Raw genomic sequence first — 21,705 nt, 5'->3', positions numbered from 1 at the left:
TTGTGTTTTTGCATTTATTTATTTGAACCTAGAATGGTATCTTTAGATGCAACAGTTCTCAGAATACAGTTGTTCAAAAATCAGACAAAACACTTTTTCTTACAAAACTTTCAACAAAAATGGACAGTTTGAATTAAGGTATTCATATCTACAATGATTGTGGAATAAAAAGATGGAAAAAATAGTACTAGATGGGGGGTAATCCTTCATAAAAGTGAGTTATCATTTTTAAGTATTATATGTTATTGAGTACTATTTTTTTAGTAGATAACCAATTATTTATTTAACAGCAAAGATCCAAGTTTGTAAATATATTTTAGCATTTGACATAATTTAATGTAAACCGTGTTTTTTACTTTGGTCTTCTAAATAATTCAGGTTTTACACCTAAAGGTCTGAAAGCAACATGACAAAAATGTTCGACCGTTTCCCAAGTCGAAGAAATCTGCGTTGTGCAGATTCAATTCTTTGAGGGTGAGAGGTCTGGTAAGGAAACCAGGTAGGGTATTCAAGTAGAGGTAGTGTATAGAGATTTAGTGACATAGGGGTTCGAGGTTTCTTTAGACCAGCGTTTGATGAAGCTAAGAGATGAATTAGCCTTGTTAATAATAAATTTAAAATGCGCTCGAAAATTTAACTGAGTGTCGCTCCTAGGCTCCGAATAGAACAGATAGAATTAATGGTAATATCGTGCAGCCTGTAAGTTCAGTAGGCAAGATGTGAACGCATATGTTATTTTTTGGCATTTTAGAAACAAGTCTAAAATGAGTCAAGCACATTTTGGAGTAAGACAGAATGGGATGTCGTAATTGTCATCAGCGTAAATAGACTCAGTCGAATTAACAATGATATTAATGACAAAATAGCAAAAACAACTAATAACGGACCAAGGTGGCTCCCTTGAGGAACTCCTGAGTTTGAATTAATGGGATTGAGTACATGAAAAAAACTCTATATCGGCAGTTTTCAAGGTACGATCTGAGCCATGAAATAAAAATGGGAGAAACTATGGGCTTTAAGTTTAAGATAAATAATTTGGTGATTGATTTTGATAGAGTTTTGAACATAAATTCAGTAAGATTAGTTGCAGTGATACTCTGTTTTAAGAAGCCATATTGTGAAGAAAAAATAGGTCCACAATGAAAATAGAGAGAATATTAGAAAATGCTTTCAAAGATCTTGGGAATTAAAAAAAGCTTGACTATAGGCCTTTCCTCTCCTTTTTTATGAACAGACAAAATAAAGGAAACTTTCAAAAGCTTTGGGAAGATAGCTTAAAAAGTGGAAAGAAAACAGTACTGAAAGAAGTTTACATAGAGAGATAGCACACTTTTTTAATAATATTGCAAGCAAACCATTCAGACGACGACGAGAGAAATATTTTGTAAGTATACTTCATTTTGTATATATATGTTGTTTAAATTTATTTATATTAAATATAATAATAAATCCTACCAAAAATACCAAACTAAATACGATTAATATCTCTTTTGAAGTTTCTTACACGACAATTTGCTAAATGCAAAAAATAAGTATTTTAAAGGACTCCAATGTGATGTAACATTTGTTTTTGTTCATTTAATAGAACTATTATTTTTTTGGTACATGGGGAACTCTTAGTTGTTTTTTTTCTACACGATTTAAAAATATTTTCATTACCTATTTCAAAATTTAATATGCAAAGGGAATTTAGCTTATCATTTTTCAAATAGTGATTTGTCGATATGAAAAGAAGCCTACAAAAGTCTATAGATGGAACTTGATATGCTTGGCTCGCGTACCCATCTTAAGACCTTTCAAGCGGATATTAGATGTTAAGGTTGTTAATAAAAGTCGAACAAAAAGTAGAACTATCGTCTGAAATCTTGTTGCTACCCAATTTTCTTTTTCCAGATTTATGTTTAGGTCGTATATTTAGGTAAAGGTAGTTCGAATTATGCTGAGCTTTTCCTATACTTTTTGCACAATCTTAGTGCGCCAAACATAAGTTTCGTATATTAAGAACATATAAAAACTTTATTCATCTATCAACCGATAAACTATTGTATTTGTGGCATAAAGCTCTTGGGCTATATGACTACAATTATTATTTTATTGTTATCACTGTAGTATGTAGTAGCTACATAAATAGTATGAATGTTATATTATTATTTTATTTATGATCTAAGCCATTATTACTATACTTTCTCATTTATAGGAACTACATACATATATGAGAAGAAAAACTAAAATAAAATGAAGAAGTAACAACTATTTCATGTCAAATGACACTCATTCCCTATCCATATGAACCCTCATCTAAAAGTAGGGAGTTTTAGTTGTTGTTGTTTTTGTTAGTGACACTGTTCTATTTTCAAACGTGACGTGTTTCCTGTGAACATTACATTAATCTCTTTCAACTTCTTAACCCCACCGCATAAAAATATACATATATATATATTATATACTTGTCCATATGTAATGTGTACATATATAGATGTAAGTTTTACGTATTACAGAAAAGACTATAATAATATACTCCTACTATAGTTCTTTGGTTTTTTCTTTTTTTTTTGAAGAATGTAATCAATACATGTCTCATGTCTGCAAAAGATACGATAAACTTGTGCACAAGGACGAGAGCACGAGATGCATATATCTACTTAGATACTTATGTACAGTTATAGAGACCCTACTCAGCTCAGCTCAGCTCAGGCTCATATCGCACATGTATTGAACATTAGTTTAGAATTCCTTATTTTTTTCTGTCTTCTTTTCTTCTTTTCATTGCCTTAACTGGGTTTGATGTATCTGGTATTTTTGTTGTATCTTTTGTGCTTCTGGTTTTTGTTGTTGTTGTTGGTATATTCGGGGGGTAGCTTTATCTACATACGTCAACGACACGAGCTATTTCAATCAGAGCACTTAGACAACATCATAATCATTTCATCGACAGCGTGTCTCTTTCTTGGCATCTTGTCTTCCAGTCGAGTGCATAAGACTGCCCTTTCGCCTTTTACCAATGTCGCAATATATAGTCTTAGTCAGTGTTACCAGATTCTCTTTAATTTAAAATATCAAACATTTATTTTGGGTGTTTGTTTAAGATGAATATAAGACTGTAGGTTGGTATCCCTATTTTAACTGGTGGTTAAAATAGGGATACCTATTGCTTGCAAGTTATCTTTTAAAGTTTCATTTGAGTTTTCCAGATCAATATTCAATTGATCTAGATTATAGAATATTGCGATCGACGTTAGAAAGCTTTCAGCATCATGGATGTCCGAACTTTCCCAGGAGCTAACATCGACTCGGATCCACTCCCTCGTTGAAACCAAGGTAGAACAATCGATGTAATGATTGCCATATCTTATTTAAAGTCTAACGAAGTCGCTGGAGTAGATGGCTTGAATGCCGAGCTCTCCAAACCAGCTAGATATAGTTTGATTATAAGCATGCACCAACTGGTCAATAGAAAGTATGCCCGATAAATAGAACCTCAGTATTGTTCGCCCTAAACAAAAAAAAATAGACACTCTAAACTGCACCAACGGTAGAGGAATGAGGTTACTTAACATCGCTTACAAAATATTCTTTGCTGTAGTATGTGTTGCGCTCATTAAATCTCGACCTTAACAGCATGGTTCCATGGGGATTAAAAAACCGCGTGGAATTTTATGTTTCGAAAACTCAAAGCTGTTTTGTATCGTTAAAGCGAGATATACTCCCCTTGCCCTTATCCATGGATGGCACTTGCATCAAGGAGACTGAACATCTTTTTCTGGAACGATCACATACGCGATTTCGTCAAAAATGCCGCATGGTGTTTGAGTTGGCTTAGGCGATGCAAGAAATATTTCACTCCTTCTGATCTGGCTGTTATCTACAAGACTTACATACGTCTAAATCTTGAAAATAACTCCCATCTCTGGGCTGGTCTCCTGCAACTTACTTAAGCCTTGTGATAGATGATAATATCATCATAAGTTCATTTACTTCGCTTGAACATCGTCGTAAGGTTTTTTGTCTCACCCTCTTCTACCGTTATTTTAACGGTTAATGCTCTAGTGAAATAGCCAGTTGCCTTCCTCCCCTTCAATAGTTCAACCTTAATACTCGCGCTTCTAGGAATGCTCATCAATATACCATCGAGTCCAACTTCGGCCGTACTGTCAAATACTGAGATTAATTCTTTAACCGTACTACGCGAATGTGGAATGCCTTACAACACTCTGTTTTTCCTAGCCATTGCAATATTCTGGAATTCAAAACATATCCTTTCAAACACTCTCTCCCGTACCTAGTGCTCACACTGTGTCTGCATAATAAGGGTAGTAATATCCCCTTGAATGTGTGCTTATTATAAAAAAAAACTGATAGCGCCTTATCCAAATGGTTTTAGAACAGGAAAGTCTATATTCACATTACTGCAAGTTACAGAAAAACCCCAAGAACATCAGATCGACACCCACTATCTCTTCATTTAATTCAAGGCCACGTACAACAACATCTACAGGGACGAGCTTGACTAGTTTTGCCATCCCTGCCAAACTCGTCCGTTTGTGCAGGATGACCATGGAGAATTCATGCTTCTCGATAAAGGTTGGAAATAGCTCAGAAGAACCTTTCAATGTCAAAAACTTTTCGATTTTTTTAATATCGTACTTGAAAGAATTGTGCAGACCTCACACGTCAACACTCGAGGCACTGTCTTTCAAAAGTCTGTGGAATTACTAGCATATGTTGATGAGATTGACAAGATTGGAAGAACTTAGCGAGATGTTAATCGGGCTTTTGTGCGGCAAAAATGAGTTAAACGGTTAATGAGGGTAAAACAAAGTACATGCTGTCATCAACAAAGAGCCTACAACACCGACGTCTCTGCCAAAACGTCACAATCGACAGACGTAACTCCGCTCCGGATTAGGTGATGGAAGTGACCTCATCCAACTTTTAGCGCGAAACTAGAGACATTTAGCTAGGAATCAAGCTAGATGGAGAAGTTTATTGGGCGAAGCCCTAGTTTACTTAGGATTGTAGCTCTAGCTTGAGTTTTTAGAAAGATGTCAATACGTTCGGGATACTTATTTCATCGGTCATATTTCAAGAAGATCTTGTTCAAATTTATTTTGCAGACCTTAAATTCTAGAACCTTGTGTGAATTTAAAAAATAAGTGAAATCTGGATCCTTCAATTTAATTTTTTATTATGCCGCGTTACCAAATACAAATCAGGAGAACTGAACAAAAATATTTGTCACCCCAAACAATAGATGAAATTACCTCCAAAATAATTTAATGCGTTTTCGAAATCTGATAAAACCCACAAAAAAACTACTGAGTTGATATAAATTGATTTTCGAATGAAATACCTTAGCAACAAATGAAGATATTAGCTCAAGACTAATTTAATGCTACAATCAAATTTTTACTAAAATATCTCTGGAACAAAAACACATATTGAAATTAAACTTGTTTTATCATAATGCAAGAGATTGTTGCTAACTTTTAGTTATATTTTTAGAAGAAAACATTTAACATAAACCTACAAAAACATATAAAAAACGGGTTTTGACTAAAGGGTCTTGAGAGCAAAAAAGGATATTGACTTCAAAAACTTTTCTTTTGTTAAACAAAGTGTTGTTATTATTATTTTGTAAGACTTTCAAAAAAATCTCTGCCATTTTTAGCTTTAACTTATTAACCTAAAAAACATATGCAACATAAATCATCTTTCGTTTGTATTTTTGATATTGATGACTATTCATTCGATTTGAAATATTTTTAATAAATTTCTTAATTGGATGAGCCTACAAAAAGATACTTGCCAATTGTATTTCTTTAAAGGTAAAATATTTCAAAATTTCAATTTGATTGGTTTTTGGTTCAAGGAAAAACTTAATAAACTAACCCCTACTGGCAGGTTTATAGATAAAGGCAATCAAAATTCGAAAATCAATTATTTGATTATAGTTTTATTCCACATAATATGTACATGCTTACATTCATATAAAGTAATTAAAACCACTGAACAAAAATTAATACAAAAATATATGTAACTCATCATTATTATATTTTATACAATGTAAACAATGAACATGAACATAAACAACATGTCGAATTGAATTTTATTTTTTATTTAACATTTATTTTTTGATATTTACTTTTGGTGTTCCATTAATTTACAACTAATTAAGAGAATAAAATATAAAAAATAACAAAAAAATTCTTCCTGTCACATAAGTTGCCATTTGTTAAACATGTAAAAGGCTTAAAAACAAATGTTAATAGATATAAACTTCCTCAAAAAATAACTATTTTGTGAAAAAATTACATATGTATATGTATGTATGTATGTACATAATGTGCATATTCGTATGCATGTTATTTGTGCGTAAATTTCAAATTGGTTTACGTTTGTTTCAATCTGGAAATTTTCAGTTGTGACTTTAAAAAAGGGAATCTAGAAGAGGTCATGGTGGGAGTTGACATTTAGCTTGCAGTGTAAACCCGACAGATGTCCAATATTCAGTGAGCATATTGTTTCTGTATTAAGTTTTTCTTTAATTAATATTTAAATTTTAAAGTTTGAAATCTGTCATATTTTTTGTATAATAAGTTGATTAGAGAAGCTTCTTTTCCTATGAATTATTATTATCGTTCATTTAAAGACATTTATAACACTTACATATTGAAGTATTGAGTACGTTAACCTTAATATTTTAAGCTACCAGCCTTTAATAAATCCGTCTAATGGTAAGGCACTGTTCCATTGTCATAATCATAAATGAATATGAAATTTAAAGTTGTATTTTTTGTGAGCACATTTTTCAACATTTAAAATTCGTTATTAAAAAATTACAGATATGTCGAAATAAACTCCTTAAACTAATAATTAATTTTCCTCGTTGCTATTCTACAAAAGAGCTAATGTCAACCTTATTAAATCCACTCTTTACAAATTACAAGACAACTTTTTCGAGAGATGTTTTTTTTTTCAGATAATGATCTCATTCAAAACTTACAATAAAATGTCATTTCCTAATATTTTGGTTTATGTTCAATACTAGTTTTTAAGTTTAGTATGAGGGTTTTTTTCTTGTACTGTTTTCCTTTAAATACATTTATTTATCATTTTTTTTTCTTAAAGTATTGTTATAAATTTGTTATTAATGTTAAAGCTGTAAGGAAATTTTGTTTTTCTAAATCTCTTAAATTGTTTGTCAAAGTTTAAATAATGTAAAAATTGTGCTACAAATAAAACGAAACTGAAACTGATCTAAAACTCGTTAAATGCAAAGTTTTAAGCCTAATTTTAATCTACATACGTTTAAAATGCCAGATTTAAAGCCAACCAAACAGGGTACTGTATTAAAAATACTTTCTATTCAAAATTTCTTACCACAAAATTTTGGTTCGTCAATTTTTTGTATTAAAAAATTTTGTTAATAGACTGAGTAACATTAACATTTATAAATTATAGTTGTTTTACACAACTTAAAAAAATTAAGTCATGTAATCCTTTTTAATAAATACAGTAAAACTTAACTTAACGACCGTTTAGTTATGTGAATTTCGTTAAATTTTAAAGATACATTTTATAGCGATATGTTTAAGAGTAACCCTTAATGTCAATTTAAAGTCAATTGTGGCGTACCTCAACAGAGTAACATAGGTCCATTGCTTTTAATTTCATTCATTAGTGAATTACCTTCCTTTTTAAATAATTCTATATCGCTAACCTATGTAGATGATGTTAAAATATGCAGAATTATTAACTCCATCAAGGGCTGTGAGGAGCTACAAGAAGATCTTAATCAATTTTTTGGGAATCGTTTTATTTTAAATATTGAAAATTTGTAAGACAAAGTGTGTAGCAAACGTATTATAATTAATTATGAATATTTGTAGAATTCGTCAGGTTTGAATAGAGAATACAGCTTTCCTAACCTTGTCGTAGTACTTGATTCAAGTTTTACGTTTACTTTTATTTAAGTCCTCTGTGAACTAGGGCCTCACCCAACAAACTTCTCTATCCAGCTCGGTCATTAGCTAGATGTCTCCAGTTTCACGCCCCAAGTTGGGTGAGCTCACTTTCCACTTGTGCGCGCCACCTTAATCGGGGTCTTCCACACTGCGCTGTCCTGTGGGTGTGGATTCGAAGACTTTCCGGGCAGGAATATTGGGTTATATGCGCTCTACGTGACCCAGCCATCTTAGTTGTTGGAATTTTACCCTTCTGGCTAAGTCTACGTCGCTATACAGCTCGTCGTTTCATTTTTTCCCCCAATCCCTTTCGATGCATACGTTACCGTAGATCACACGAAGAAATTTTCTCTCGAAACGACCCAAGGTGCTTTCATCCGCTTTTGTCATAGCCCATACTTCTGCACCGTATAGGACGGGGATGATGAGGGTCTTATATAATGACATTTTGTTTTCTTAGTCCAATTAGCAATTAGCAAGAGTTATTCTTCGTTCGTAAGTCCTTTCTTGACGAAACCATGTACTTTGTTTTGCTCTCATTAACCATTTAACCCATTTTTGCAGCCTCTTCAAAAAATATTCACAAAAGTCCCATTGACATCACGCTGAGTTCTTCGGATTATTTGATCATCGTATGCTAGTAATTGGGCAGACTTTTAAATATATTCTCAACATTGCCTTTCCACTTTCGTCTTTGCAGCCTTCAGTTCGAGGTTTATGTATACCTATGAATTTCGTTTCACCTGTTCATAAAACTTTCGAACTTCATTCCTGCTTTTAAACCTCTCAATATCTTCGACCGCACGCTTCTCAGGGTTTGTCTTTTTCCTTCTGAGAAGTCGGTGTTCCTCTAGCCTTTTCTGGTCATAGAGCTTGTGAGCAACTCTCGTCCTTTTATGCAGCGCCGCTTTGCGTGCCTGTTGTTTGGCTGCATTTGCCTGCCGACATTCCTTATCCTTTTCCTTTTTGTCTGCTTGAAACCCAGCACGTCAGAGGCGGCTTCTCTGATTGATTTTTGGCAATGTTTCCACTGGTTCTCGATAGATTGTGTTTCCGGCAGAGAACGTTGAGAGACGTTACTTCTAACTCGTTCGGAGAAGGATTTGGCGATCTCTTGCGAGTGTAGCCGTTCGACGTTGTACCAAAGTGCTTCCTTGGCAACGAGGTAGTGGTCCGAGTCGATGTTAGCTCCTCGGAGAGTTCGGACATCCATGATCTTGTTGAGGGAAGATTGATCTGGAGAACATGATTGACGTTTACTGATAGCTTTAACTATATCATAAAAAAAGCTTACAAAACACTTGGTTTTGTTAAAAGATTTTCTTGAAATTTTCATGATTTGTTTTTCTCTTGGCCTGACAGACTTTCTTACAGCCATGCACTCATAGGCTTCTCCTAATAAATCTCCCATCTCTTTCCGGTCACAGAAAATACATATTTAAAGTTCTGCTTCAAAGCTTTTTGAATTAAAAAATTTCATGTAAATCTATATTCTTTTTCGATTAAATTTCAATCTTGGTCAGGTTACCTTAAGAAGAAATTTACCCCTTAGAACTATTTTTAGCAGATCCAACTATGGCGCTAACAGTCCTCTTAATAAATTAATCAGTAAATTCAACAAATTCTCTACTCTCAAGTCTCTAGAAATGACAATTTATTATTATTTAATTATTAACTTTTTTGTTAATATTGTAATCTTAGCGTTAGCGTTGAACGTATTTCATAAATATTTTTAAAGAAAACATGAAAAAGACCTTTTCGGTTAATTTTTTCTCGATTCTTTATTAAAAAATTATGTAATTTGACCATTTTTGGGTATCCAACAGGATACAATTATAGTCTATTCATTTTAAAAAGGTTAGCTATTTTCTATGGCTTTGTAATAAAGAATATTTTTTTAGTTGCAACTTGAAAATCATTTAAAACTTAAAACAAAATTAACATCCAGTGTAGGAATGGAATTTGAAAATTTGATATAAGTTTTTTCCAAAACTTTTTGTTGAAGAGGATTTTTTTTCAATCCAAAAGTCTCGTTTTTAAAGATTTGTAGAGGTGTTGAAAAGGTTGCGACTTTAAAGTTTTCTTCTTACTTGTTAAACATTTTTAGCAATTATTAAGGAACATAAAGCTCACATATTTGCTCGATTTGATAACTCTTTAAAGGCTAAATAGTAACTCTACTAGTCCTCAATTGAGTAAAATATTTTTACTACGGAGAACCATTGCTCTCCAATAATCCAATATTTTTCGGTAGCACGAACTTGGATAAATGCTACAAAAATTAAACTTTCTTAATATAAATGAAGAGTCTCAGTACTGTAAAATTCATCTCAACTGTAGAATGCAATCGGCTAGGCTTTTATGGACTTCGTTTAAAAGCTTCATAAGAGAGTAAGGAGGACCTTCTAGAATCCTACAAACGTCATAAAGATATTATTTCAATTTTCTAACTATAAAAATGCGCATTAAATCTCTAACGGAACAAAATTTGTTTGGATCCTTGGCCAACTTGTTCAGCCAGCCTCTTCCTGATAAATTTCTTGTTCCTAAGTTTAGATGACATATAAACAACAGAAGATATTCAAAGATATAAATTCTTAGTTAAAAAATGAAATGGTAACTCTGTTTACAAACACAAATTCACTACTCTACTACATAGCCTATACACAACATACCCTACATAAATTCGAACCGAAGAATATCCTTTAATTAGACACTCGTTCGGCGTGACTTGAATACATATTATGTTTTAAGGAGACCTATGGCGGCTCCGTCGTTGGAATATACAATGTTAAGGAAAAATATTTTTTGTTCTCTCTCTCAGACCAAAGTCGTAGTTGGAGTCGTTGTTGTTATAGTCGAGGACAAGTCGACCAATGACGACGTCAACGACGATACGATGACGTCTTTATCCTCTTATTGTTTTTGTATAACTTTTAATCTGCACTATATGGTGTGTGCTCTTGTATCGATGGGTCGTTGGTTTATTGAGTGCTTTTCATTTGCACTTCACCTATTCAAGGATAATTTCTTCCTTTTTGATTTTGTTGTTCATGTCCTTTTATTATGTACACATCTAACTATACCTTATATAAAAACAAAAACCATCTAAACTGAACTGATGTGCTCCTAGCTCACCGCCTCACCTCCTCACTGTATTGTACTGTACACATATACCTCCATATAACTACTATACCAATGAGTACTCGTACATTTGAAAGGACTCCCCAGTCACAGTTTGTTTAAAACTAATTTGCACATTGTTAATTGACATAAAATAGGATAATGGATATCTAATTGCTTTATATTCATTTTCATCACAGATCACAGAAATGATGTCGAAATTAAATGAACTTTTTCTGACAGTTGCATCCTTTATAATTTTTGTATTTTTTGACTTTTGATAAAGTTTTCTCGTTCCCTAGTTCTTCATATAATCATCAAATGAATGAAATTAATTGAAATTCTTTTATTCTTTTTTCTTCTTTTAGACCCACGAGAAATACTGCTCAGCACAATCTATTCGTCGAAACATCCTTCATCATAATATTTAAACAAAAAAATAGATAATAATTTATAGATGTTTAGCTTTTCGATAAATCATTTCGAATCCGCAACCCGCATCATCATTAAAATTATTATCGATTTCCTTTGATAGTGTTTAAAAAAGAAAACACTCAAAAACAAACAAAATTCATTGCTGCCAAAGAATTCATCACATAGCATCGCGCATCTTTGTCGAAAAAAAATCAATAACTCACATCATCAGTTAGGCAATCAGTCAGGATATATGTAACATAGCTTAGATACATTAGCTACAGCGCATATATACATATTGTACAGCATACAGCATGTTCGAATGTTTTCGAAAAGTGATATAAATAAAACTTCATTAAACGGGCAGTGCAGCCCCGCGGCTTGCATAAAAAGGCAATCGCTTAGAGTTACACGCGCAACCCACTACTAAATGCAGTGGAAGAAGAAGTTTACTCGATTGAAAGCAGCTACTGGACATTCGCGTGCGCGAAGGATGCTTTGTTGTGGACGAAGGAAGGTAAGTCGTATATTTTTGTTCGTTTTGAATATATTTAATAAATATTTTTAAAGTGATTTTAAGTGACTTGAAATACCAAAACAATATAGTCTATAAGCGCTAAGGACTAATTTTTGGCGTTAAAGAAAACCAATTGATATTGTAGTTTTAGATATTCGTAGTACAGGTGATAACAGAAAGATTCGTTTGCCGGAGTTTATTAGGAAATGTGCATAAAAACTACAACTTTTTCGAAATTGAAATAGGGAGGGAAACCACTTCAAATGCACTGCATCTTGATGCCTACGACTCGCTGATCACAAATATAGTTTCGACAGACTTTTAGGTGGAAGCATTTGTCCTGCAGAAGTCACCGAAAACGCTTTTTTTTTGATTTTTAGTTTAGTTTTTAGATTTTTCTGAAACCACTTGAAATTGGTCTCACCTGGAAGCCCTCGGCTATCTTAAACGACCACGTTGTCGAAATTTTCCTGGCAGACGTCTCCGAAAATGTCGTTTTTGGACTTTTCGGAAACCACTTAAGTTTGGTCGCATTCAAAAGATCTTGACTTAATGAGTTTGAATATGTAAATGTCAGACGTGTAGGTGGCCTCATTCTCCAGACACGTGCAAATAAAATCGCGTTGTTTTAATCAAATACTTGGAAAACAGTCGTAGCCCGAACAAATTGAAAGCTCTTCGATACCAGAGTACTTACAAAAAATAAGTTTGCAAGCAACATAGTAGCTGGGAAGCGCGATAAAAACCACTATTTTTTTCAATTTAATTTTTAGTAATAAGATTTGGTTGAAAACCATTTCTGTTATATGTTATCAGAAATATACTGATTGAAGTGGTGCTAAACCGCGATTTAACTAACGAGTGTTACTGGTGTTTTTTTGTGTCAATACAAATAATAATTAATACAAATTTAAATAATTATTGAGAAAAAATGGAAACAAACCATACAAATCTGACCTTGTTTTTTAAATCACAAAAAGTTTGGATTTGGTGATAAAAATTACGTGTTTCTGACATAATTTTAGTTAAATTTAATCAGCCTTTCTTACCTTAGTCTTACTAAACGTGTTTTGTTTGAAAATCTATCAATAGTTTAGTAGGATTTTACACGAATAACAAAAAACAATGTCTACCAATAAAAGTTAAAGTAGATTCTTACTGCCGATGGGTTTTTGACATTTATACAAGTCTTGAATGGATCTTATGTGATTTCGTTCTCAAATGTTGGTACGATTTATAATGCATTTGTATCTCGATGGCTGTGTTCGTTGAGTAGTTGTGTATTTGGAATCGTGTGTTTTCCATTGGGGAAAAAAATTAATCTGTTACTATTGATATTATTTAGTTTTGTTATTGAAAATGGGCTTATTTTTCCACAGAAATGTTGTATGTTTCCACCAAAGGTTCATTACAGTTTAGAAGAAAATTTAAAAATGATTAAGTTTGATAACACTTTCTCATGTGCACGATAAATTATTCTGGCAAATATTCAATTGTATCAACTTTCACTTATAAAAACCGGACTACTGCGAATCGTTGCTTTGCCAATTTCTCACTGTAGGATTTATGGAATACCAAAAAAACACGGCTATTGGCCTGGAAAAAGTGTCCCTTAAAACAAGGGATTGCTCGGTAAATTGTCAATAGAATTGCCAACAATGAAGTGACAGTCTTTCTGAACACTTTTTTGATTTTAAAACATTCCAGTTAAAAAATTATAAGACTTTTCACTTCTTCAGACTAAATTGTTCTAAAAGTAGCAGTCAGAGAAGTAAGATTTTAACTATGCTATTTTATCTTTTAAGATATATATGTTAAAAGCTTGATTTAGATGCATGAGTTCTGCACTGGTGCTTAATTAAATTATGTTTCTTATTCTCGCATTGTTGTAAGTTTGGTAAAAAAGGGTATTTAATACCTCTTAAAATTAAACCTTCGAAAAAGTAGAAAACAAACCTTTAGAATTAGGTTTTAGTGCTTCTTTTTTCACTCATTCAAAAAGTTGAAGAAATTTGGATTGCCTTAGATGTATCGTGCGTGTTGATAGCCGAAAATTGATGTTTAAAAAATTCGGAGAACTATTTAATCTTTAAGCCTTATAAATGACTGTTAAGAATTAAAATATGTTATGAATTACGGTGTATTTTACCAAATACCAATCTTTAAATTTAACAACAGCATTCGCACACAGGAATGGTTGAGAGTTGTAAGTCACTAGGCCCTAGTTCTCAAAAGACTGTTGGGATACCCAATTTCTTTCTTTCTTTTTTTTAAATAAGGTATCAACTCGAGGATTTTATGCTTTAAACTAAGCCACTCCCCTTGAAACTTAAATCTACAACTATTCTATTAGCATATCTGAACCTCGTCGTCGTACAACTTCTTTGAATTTATTATTTGAAGTTGTTCCCTTGGTTCCCCGAAAAAAAATTACATTTATGTCTTAGTTCAAAAATATTTCAGAAACCTTATACAACTATTAAGAAAAAAATTAATAATAATTATCTCGAAAACGGGGCTTACAATTCAAAATCTATAGAGAAAATCAGCCGAATGACAATATTTCGACACACTTGCATTTTCCCAATACCCAAACCCACAAGTTCTATTATTAAAGAGGTGCCGATTTTCAAATTCAATACCTACAAAAAGCTACATAATGGTATTTTTATCAATAAGGTTTTATCCTTATTTGATAGCTCCATCAATAGTTTAAATGAAAGGTATAGTTTTCGATGAATTTGGAGCATAAATCAGGCTGAATGACATCGATTATGTTGTCCTTGAGGCCTACGGTGGTGGTGGTTTGAAGTTTATTAGCATAGATCTGCGACTTAAGAAAAGGCCTAAAGGGGTCAATTCGCACGATATTGGTGGGCAACACACACGCCTCGGCCTAAGGTATCGACTATGTCTTGAGCTGTGTGGTACGAAACGCTATACTGTTGAAACCATATTTTTCCGTGTCCAGAATAACCAATTTAGGCCCCAAGAAGCTGGTAATCATTGACATATAGTGATCGCCCTTGACGGAGATGGCTTGGCCAACTTTATTTTCGAAGAAACAAAGCTCGATGACGCCTCCAGCTCAAAATCCACTAAATTTAATTGAATTGGGTTAGTGCAAAATTTTAACTTTTGCTTATTCACGTATCCATCAACTTCTAACTGCTCCAAAGTCTAATTATCGAATACAATATGTTTGGTTTCAGTTGATAAATCAAAATTCAGGTTGATCAAGCTTTAATCACGACGCAAAATACGGCATGTTGTGGTGTGCCAAGTTCTTATGAGCGACTCGGAATTGACTGTCTCGGATTCTGGGATATTTTCGGCGGATCTTGAATTTCGTTGACGTTCGGGTGTTGCCTCATTATTTACGAAGCCGGTAAACTCAAATTTGGCCACCAAACGTTAAATAGTCGGCTGGGAGGAAGGACCATGTACATGTACACAAATAACGCAACGAACTCATCGTTGCTAACAGAGAATACTCACTTTGATATTAAAGTTTTATCATTATCATTATAGCAACAACCACTCGCTTCTCATGCCATCTCTTTTTCCTTCTGAGAAGTCGGCGTTCCTCTCGCCTCTTCTGCTCATAGAGCTCATGAGCAGCTTTCATTATACTATGCAGCGCTGCTTTGCGTGCCTGTTGTTTGGCTGCATTTGCCTGCTGAAATTCCTTATCAAACCAGGGGTTCCTTGTTGGTGGTTGCTTGAAACCCAGCACATCAGAGGCGGCTTCTCTGATTGAATCTTAGCAATGTTGCCACTGGTTCTCGATAAATTGTGTTAGCGACAGAGAACGTCGAGAGAGGTTACTTGTAACTCTATCGGAGAAGGATTTGGCGGTCTTATTCGACGTTGTACCTCCTCCCAGCATCTCCCTGTTTTGCCTTGGGTCTGGTAACCCGAAGTTGCGAATATTTCGAACAACCATGATGCTGGAAGCGTGTCTAGCGTCGATTGCAATATAGTTAATCTGGTTGACGGTAGATTGATCTTGAAAACTCCAAGTGCCTTTGTGGATGTTGAGGTGTGATAAACGCGTACTGGCTACCATGACATTTTTCCCCGCAGCAAAATCGATGAACCCTAATCCATTGTCGGAAGTGTTGTCGTGCTGTTTTCCCTATTATTCTTCCAAAAGATGTCTTTCCTTCCAACTTGGTATTAAAATCGCCTAGGACAATTTATCGTAGCTAGGTCACTGCTCATCATATGATTTGTCTAAGAGCTCGAGAATATTTTCTTGGTGTTGTGAAGGCATGTGCGCCTATTACGCTAATGTTGTCGAGTTAAGCCTTGATGTGGATGGTCATAAGGCGCTCGTTGATGTACCTATAGCTCAAGACTTGTTGCTTTAGTCTGGCTCCAATGACAACATAAAATTAATAAATTATGGCGCAACAGACCATGTACCCATGAAATAAGTTAGGTGGCACAGGCATGGATAGAACCCAAGACCCCTTGTATGACAGTCCAACGCACTAACCATCACGTTACGGGTACTATCTCCAAATTAGCGCTGTTGGTTTTCCCGGTATTAGTCACCATAGTAAATGTGCAGTTCTTCATCCTCATTTTGCCCGGCCCATCGAATCGTATTTCCTAGATGCCAGTGATATCTGCCTTATAGCCGTCTAGGGCTCCACCAATTCTTCGGCTGCACGTGGTATGTTAAGAGGCTTAACATTCCACGTACGTATCCAAAGTTGGTTGTCCTTAAATCGTTTGCGTGGGTTGTCAACAGTAAATCCGTTCGTATCCGAGGCTTGTTGGTGCTTCGCCACTGGGTTTTCTTTATGTGGTCAGGAAGTCACCCTGATGCAAGACCTTCAACCTAAAGGATCAGGTCCTTGATTTAACTCCAAGGGTGAGAGCCGGCATTGCCGCTCCTTACAGATCTGGGCTTCGGATAAATCATGGGTAGTAGCCCTATAAGGTGTTCATTAAGAAGATTAACCTAACTGATGCAACTGTAGACATCACCGTTGATTCAGTTTGGGAATTCATCCGCTGCCGTCTAGATGGAAGGGAGGTACCTTAGTGGAAAATACCTCTCCCCTCTCTCGTTTGCTACCCCCATTCAAATAACTTACTTTTCGAAACAGCTCATTGCCACTATTGTTGGCCGAGAAGATCCGTCACGACTACGATGCAAAATTACTTAAGTTTTCCGAGCTGTGACTCCAAAATTTTCAAAATATTGGAAGTGACTTTTAACAATGGCTTAGTTTTACTTCTCAAATGATGAAAAATATTAGTTTCAAACAGTGAAAGTTGTATTAAAAGCGGGATGTTCATTATGAAACTTTTTAATGGAAAATAATAAAATGTTTCAATTATTTTATAAAGCTTGAGAGAAATTTAATAATTACGTTTCCGATTCTCTTTGCAAATAAGTATCAATGTACCTTTAAGCTGTACTCGCAAAAAAATGAGCTTAATTTCGTAGTATATTTTTCATAAAGTTATTCAAATATTTAAATTATTAAAGAAATCTTCGTTAAAGTTCCAGTACAAGCTACTTCAAGTACTTGAGTTGTATTAAAGTACCAATATATGTACTTTATTGCTTTAAAGGTCTGATCTGTATATTTTAGTCATTGACCTGTAAATATAGAGACTTTATATCGCAAAAGCCTTGACTGTTTTTCTGATTTTCAATTAACCCTTAGCATCATCTTGTTTCCAGAAATAATTCCAAATTTAAACTTCCTCAAACCATCAAGGATACTTTGTTGGGAGTGAAGGTATATACATACAAAACGATAAGTTTTACAATATTCTTAAGGCTCAACAAAGTGTGAATTCCAAAAAAAAAATTAATATCTCGGCCATCAAGTGATAACTTTGTTTCCCTTTATGCCGAACTCCTACACAGTAAATACTTTCTTTTCATATTATTTTCGTTTGCAATAAAAGAAAAATATATCGGTCGTAGCACACTCAAGTAATAATCCATTATGAAGGACACGACTCTCTCTCACCCTGTCCCACGCCCTCTCAACCTCTATGCCTATACCTACCTTGACAATTTACCTGAGCCTGCCCACCACAATTTTATTTAACTTACTGCGACCAAGCAACTAAAAGTAAAGTTAACAATATAAAACACCGCTTGGCTTCATTTCTAGGATTATTTTCATTTTCAACATTATTATCGTAGCATTAAAAGAAAAACTTCGAGACCCTATTTCCAGAGAAAAGACATAAAATAATAATATCACAAAAGTTCAAAGATACTATCACTTAACATACCTAGATACTAAACAAGTACAAAAACGTCCCTCCTGATGTTGGAATGTTGATGGGTTACGGTTAGGGTTATCATTGGGATGATAAATCGGGCTTGATTGAGGGTGGTCTTTGGTTTGGTTTTTGCTATATTGATGAAGATGTTGCAAATGCCATAGGTTTATATATATCTACTCGGTGTGTGTTGTTTCGCTTAACTTTGACCCTTAAAAATTCTAGGCAAAACCGAGAACCTAACTTTAATTCAAGAGATTCCCAAAAATTGACCATGAAACTCACCTTAGCATAATTTAGTAGATGTCCAGCCCCGTGTTGGGCTTGGGTGGGTTGTTGTTCCCTCGGAAAGAGATAAACAAAACAAAAAAATAAACTCAAGCTTTGTTCTTAGAAGTACCTTGCTAATTTTATAAGCTCTCGTATCTTTTTATGATAATTGCCGCATAGCTATGGTCCACGGCAATGGTCTGGTCATGGGCTTAGAAGCTGGGAAAGAGACACTGGTAGGGTGGGGCAGGTTGAATAAGGGACTTCTGAAGTATATATTATACGCATTATTTGGATGTCTCTAAAAGTTTTTTTTGTTCTTTCCCTTGTTCTCTTTTGGTCTTGTTTTAATGTTCATCTTTGTACCTTTTTTCATAAGGTCCTTCCTCTCGACTAAGGACAACCAACCACCAAAAAAAAGGAACCATTTCTTACTCCTTTCATCATTTTTACAGAATGTCATTCTTGATATTAAACCCAGTCATTTGTTCTTAATTAGAGAAACAGAGAGAGCGAGATTGAGTGGGGGTGGTGGGCGGGTGGTTTTTCTGGTGTTTGCTGATGGTTAAACATTGTTCGTGTTCCGTTCCGGATCCTGCGAAGGATGAGAAGTTCAGACTTTGCGTTGGTTGAGTTGATGTAGCGAGAGAGAAAAAAAAGAAGAAAAATACGTGCGTGGGATATTTTGCCATGCAGCTCCACGCATAAACGTCGTCGTCGTCTCCCCTCCCCCCTTCAGCCATGCATAGTCCTTAGATAAATGTAAATAGATGTTGTAAATGGGAAAATATTTTTCTTGTCGTCATTCTCGTTTTACCCTTGCCGTTTGTTGCCCTCCCTCCATCAGCTTTGCTCTTCGTTGTTGTCCTGTTGCCATTAGGGTAGTAAATCTTTCTCATGAATTTTATTTAGATATGAACTTTTAGATATTTTTGTTTCGAAATGGTGGCATTTTTGCCGAAGTCGATGTCGATGTTGATGTCGATGCCGCTGTGTAGGCGTTACGTAAGGTTATTTTAATAATATATGTTTGTAAGTACATAAATGTATACCTAACCTATGTAAGAATAATTGACAAGACTGAAGTAGATATACGCAGATACGTACTTATACGCACACAAATGTGATGTTGATGGTGGGTGACATAACCTTTTAATATTAAAAAAAAGAAAACACAATATTATATTCTTGTGTGTTGAAAATGCTTATTTTGCAATAATATATGCCACTGATATATTCAATTTGATGTATGTGCCTAAGTCAAGATTTAATTAATATATTATTGGAGCATTGTGTGTTTTTTTTAAGGAGTCTTTCTTTTATTAGGTCGTAGATAATATTAGCTACCTACCTTCAAATATATCTATAGAATTATATAATAATTGAAAAAGGATCTACAAAGACAATTTTTAATATTTATAGAAAATATGTTTCAAGAAATTTTGAAGTATTTTTGTGTTTTTTTTTTCGTGGAATTTAATGTCGAAAAATGAAGCGGGTACTTATTTCATTTAGTCTCTCAAGTCAACTTTTATGTTTGGGTTGGGTAATGAAACTTATGATTTTAGCTACTTTAAAATTCATTCAAGGAGAGAGAGAATTATTTTAGAATAATATTTCATGTAGATTTGGTATTTTATTTATGAGATATACAAAATTTTGATCACAGGATTTTTATCAAAAAAGACATTATGATTTTAGAAAAGTCGGAAAAAAGGTATGTCATATGTCTGTCAATCGATTGAGTTTAAATTTGGAAAGTAAGCAGATTCGCGTCAAGTTTTTTTATCTAAGACTAAAGATAGTAGTTGGTTAAATTTGGTAAATTCGATTTTTTTTTAAAACAGGCCAATATAGCTTTCCAAACATTTTTTTTACTTGGCTTTCAGTAAAATATATTTTGGTTATTGTTCGAGAAAAAGATCCTTTAACAAGCTTTAATACTGTTACAGCAAGCTTTTATATTGTTGAAATAATATTTGAATATCAAATTTTTAGATTTTTAAAAAAATATTAAATCTTTGATATTTTCGAAACCAGCCAATTTTTTAACGAAATTTAATTATGAGGCTTATTTTCTTGCAACAACTTTTTTAAATAAACATTTAGTGTCTCAACATCTCAGTGATAATGAAACCAAAAGTCTTGTAGGCCAATCAATAATTTGGCTAAATACACAAATTGTCGATACACCTATTGGTCAACTGATCACCATAGAAGATGTTAAAAATTTTGTTTCCAATATGAAATCGAAGAAGTCCGATGGACTAGACATAATTAATAATGAATGTATTCAAATGTTACTTAAGGCTGGGCTTGTATTTTTTGTCTTTTTTTAATGCATGTATAAAAACCCAATATTTTCTCAAGCCTTGGAAATAAGGTAAGTTTATAAACGGTCCGCCAAATAACTCCTTCTTTTTTTTTTGAAAATGCTATAAAAACTTCGATTGTAGCTTAGGCTGTGTGGAACGTTGCGCGCGCCGCCGTCCTGTTGAACCCAAATGTTGCCAATATCCTCCTCCTTTTGTAAACAAAAATTCGTTTCACATGGCCCAAAGTAATTATCTGTCAAATCAGACATGAGCTAAGTGTAACCATTCTCGAAATATGCATAAGCTGCAAAAACCGTTAGATGGCGGGCCTATTCCAAACACTGGGAAATAAGGAAATTGCTGATCAATTGAACATTATTCTCATAAACAATTTTCAAAGTGTTCTATCTGTTTTAGAGTTTATATTAATAACTGTTCGTCAAAATGTCACCAAGTCGAACTTGTTGTTCCACATGGATCTGTATTAGAGCAATACCTTTACAATATCCATACATCTGATATTCCCAAGCTTTTTGAATGTCAATTAGCTATATTTGCTGATGATACTGAAATTTTTTCATCGCATGAATTTGGTCTCAAAATAGAGACAAATTTAACCCATGCAATCGACCTAATAACTCAGTATTATTCTAAATTGAAATTAGAACTAATTGCTGATAAGGTACAAGCTATCTTTTTTAGTAGAAAAGAAAGTCTTGTTTTCTTCCAAGCAATTAGATAATTTTTAACAGGCTTAACATAAACATCGTTTTTCAGGCAATCCTTTTGTATGGTTGCCAAATATGGTGCGCAAAGTCTAATATCAAAAAAATGCAGATAT

General features: G+C 33.8%; 1 protein-coding gene across 4 annotated transcripts in view; it reads left to right on the top strand.

Moving 5' to 3' along the window:
• Window positions 1-21,705, top strand: part of LOC129939624 (rho GTPase-activating protein 100F) — a 166,337-nt gene that overhangs the window by 21,873 nt on the left and 122,759 nt on the right. For all 4 annotated transcript variants that reach the window (XM_056047709.1, XM_056047710.1, XM_056047708.1 and 1 more), the window contains exon 2: window positions 11,456-12,018. In XM_056047709.1, coding sequence (XP_055903684.1) covers window positions 11,932-12,018 — 87 coding nt within the window. In that variant the 5' untranslated portion in view covers window positions 11,456-11,931. The remainder of the gene's footprint in view (window positions 1-11,455; window positions 12,019-21,705) is intronic.

Source organism: Eupeodes corollae, chromosome 1 (assembly GCF_945859685.1).
Source record: "Eupeodes corollae chromosome 1, idEupCoro1.1, whole genome shotgun sequence".
NCBI classification, from domain to species: Eukaryota; Metazoa; Arthropoda; class Insecta; order Diptera; family Syrphidae; genus Eupeodes; species Eupeodes corollae.
The sequence above is the reverse complement of the archived record's forward strand: the minus strand, read 5'-3'. Positions and strand labels throughout refer to the sequence as shown.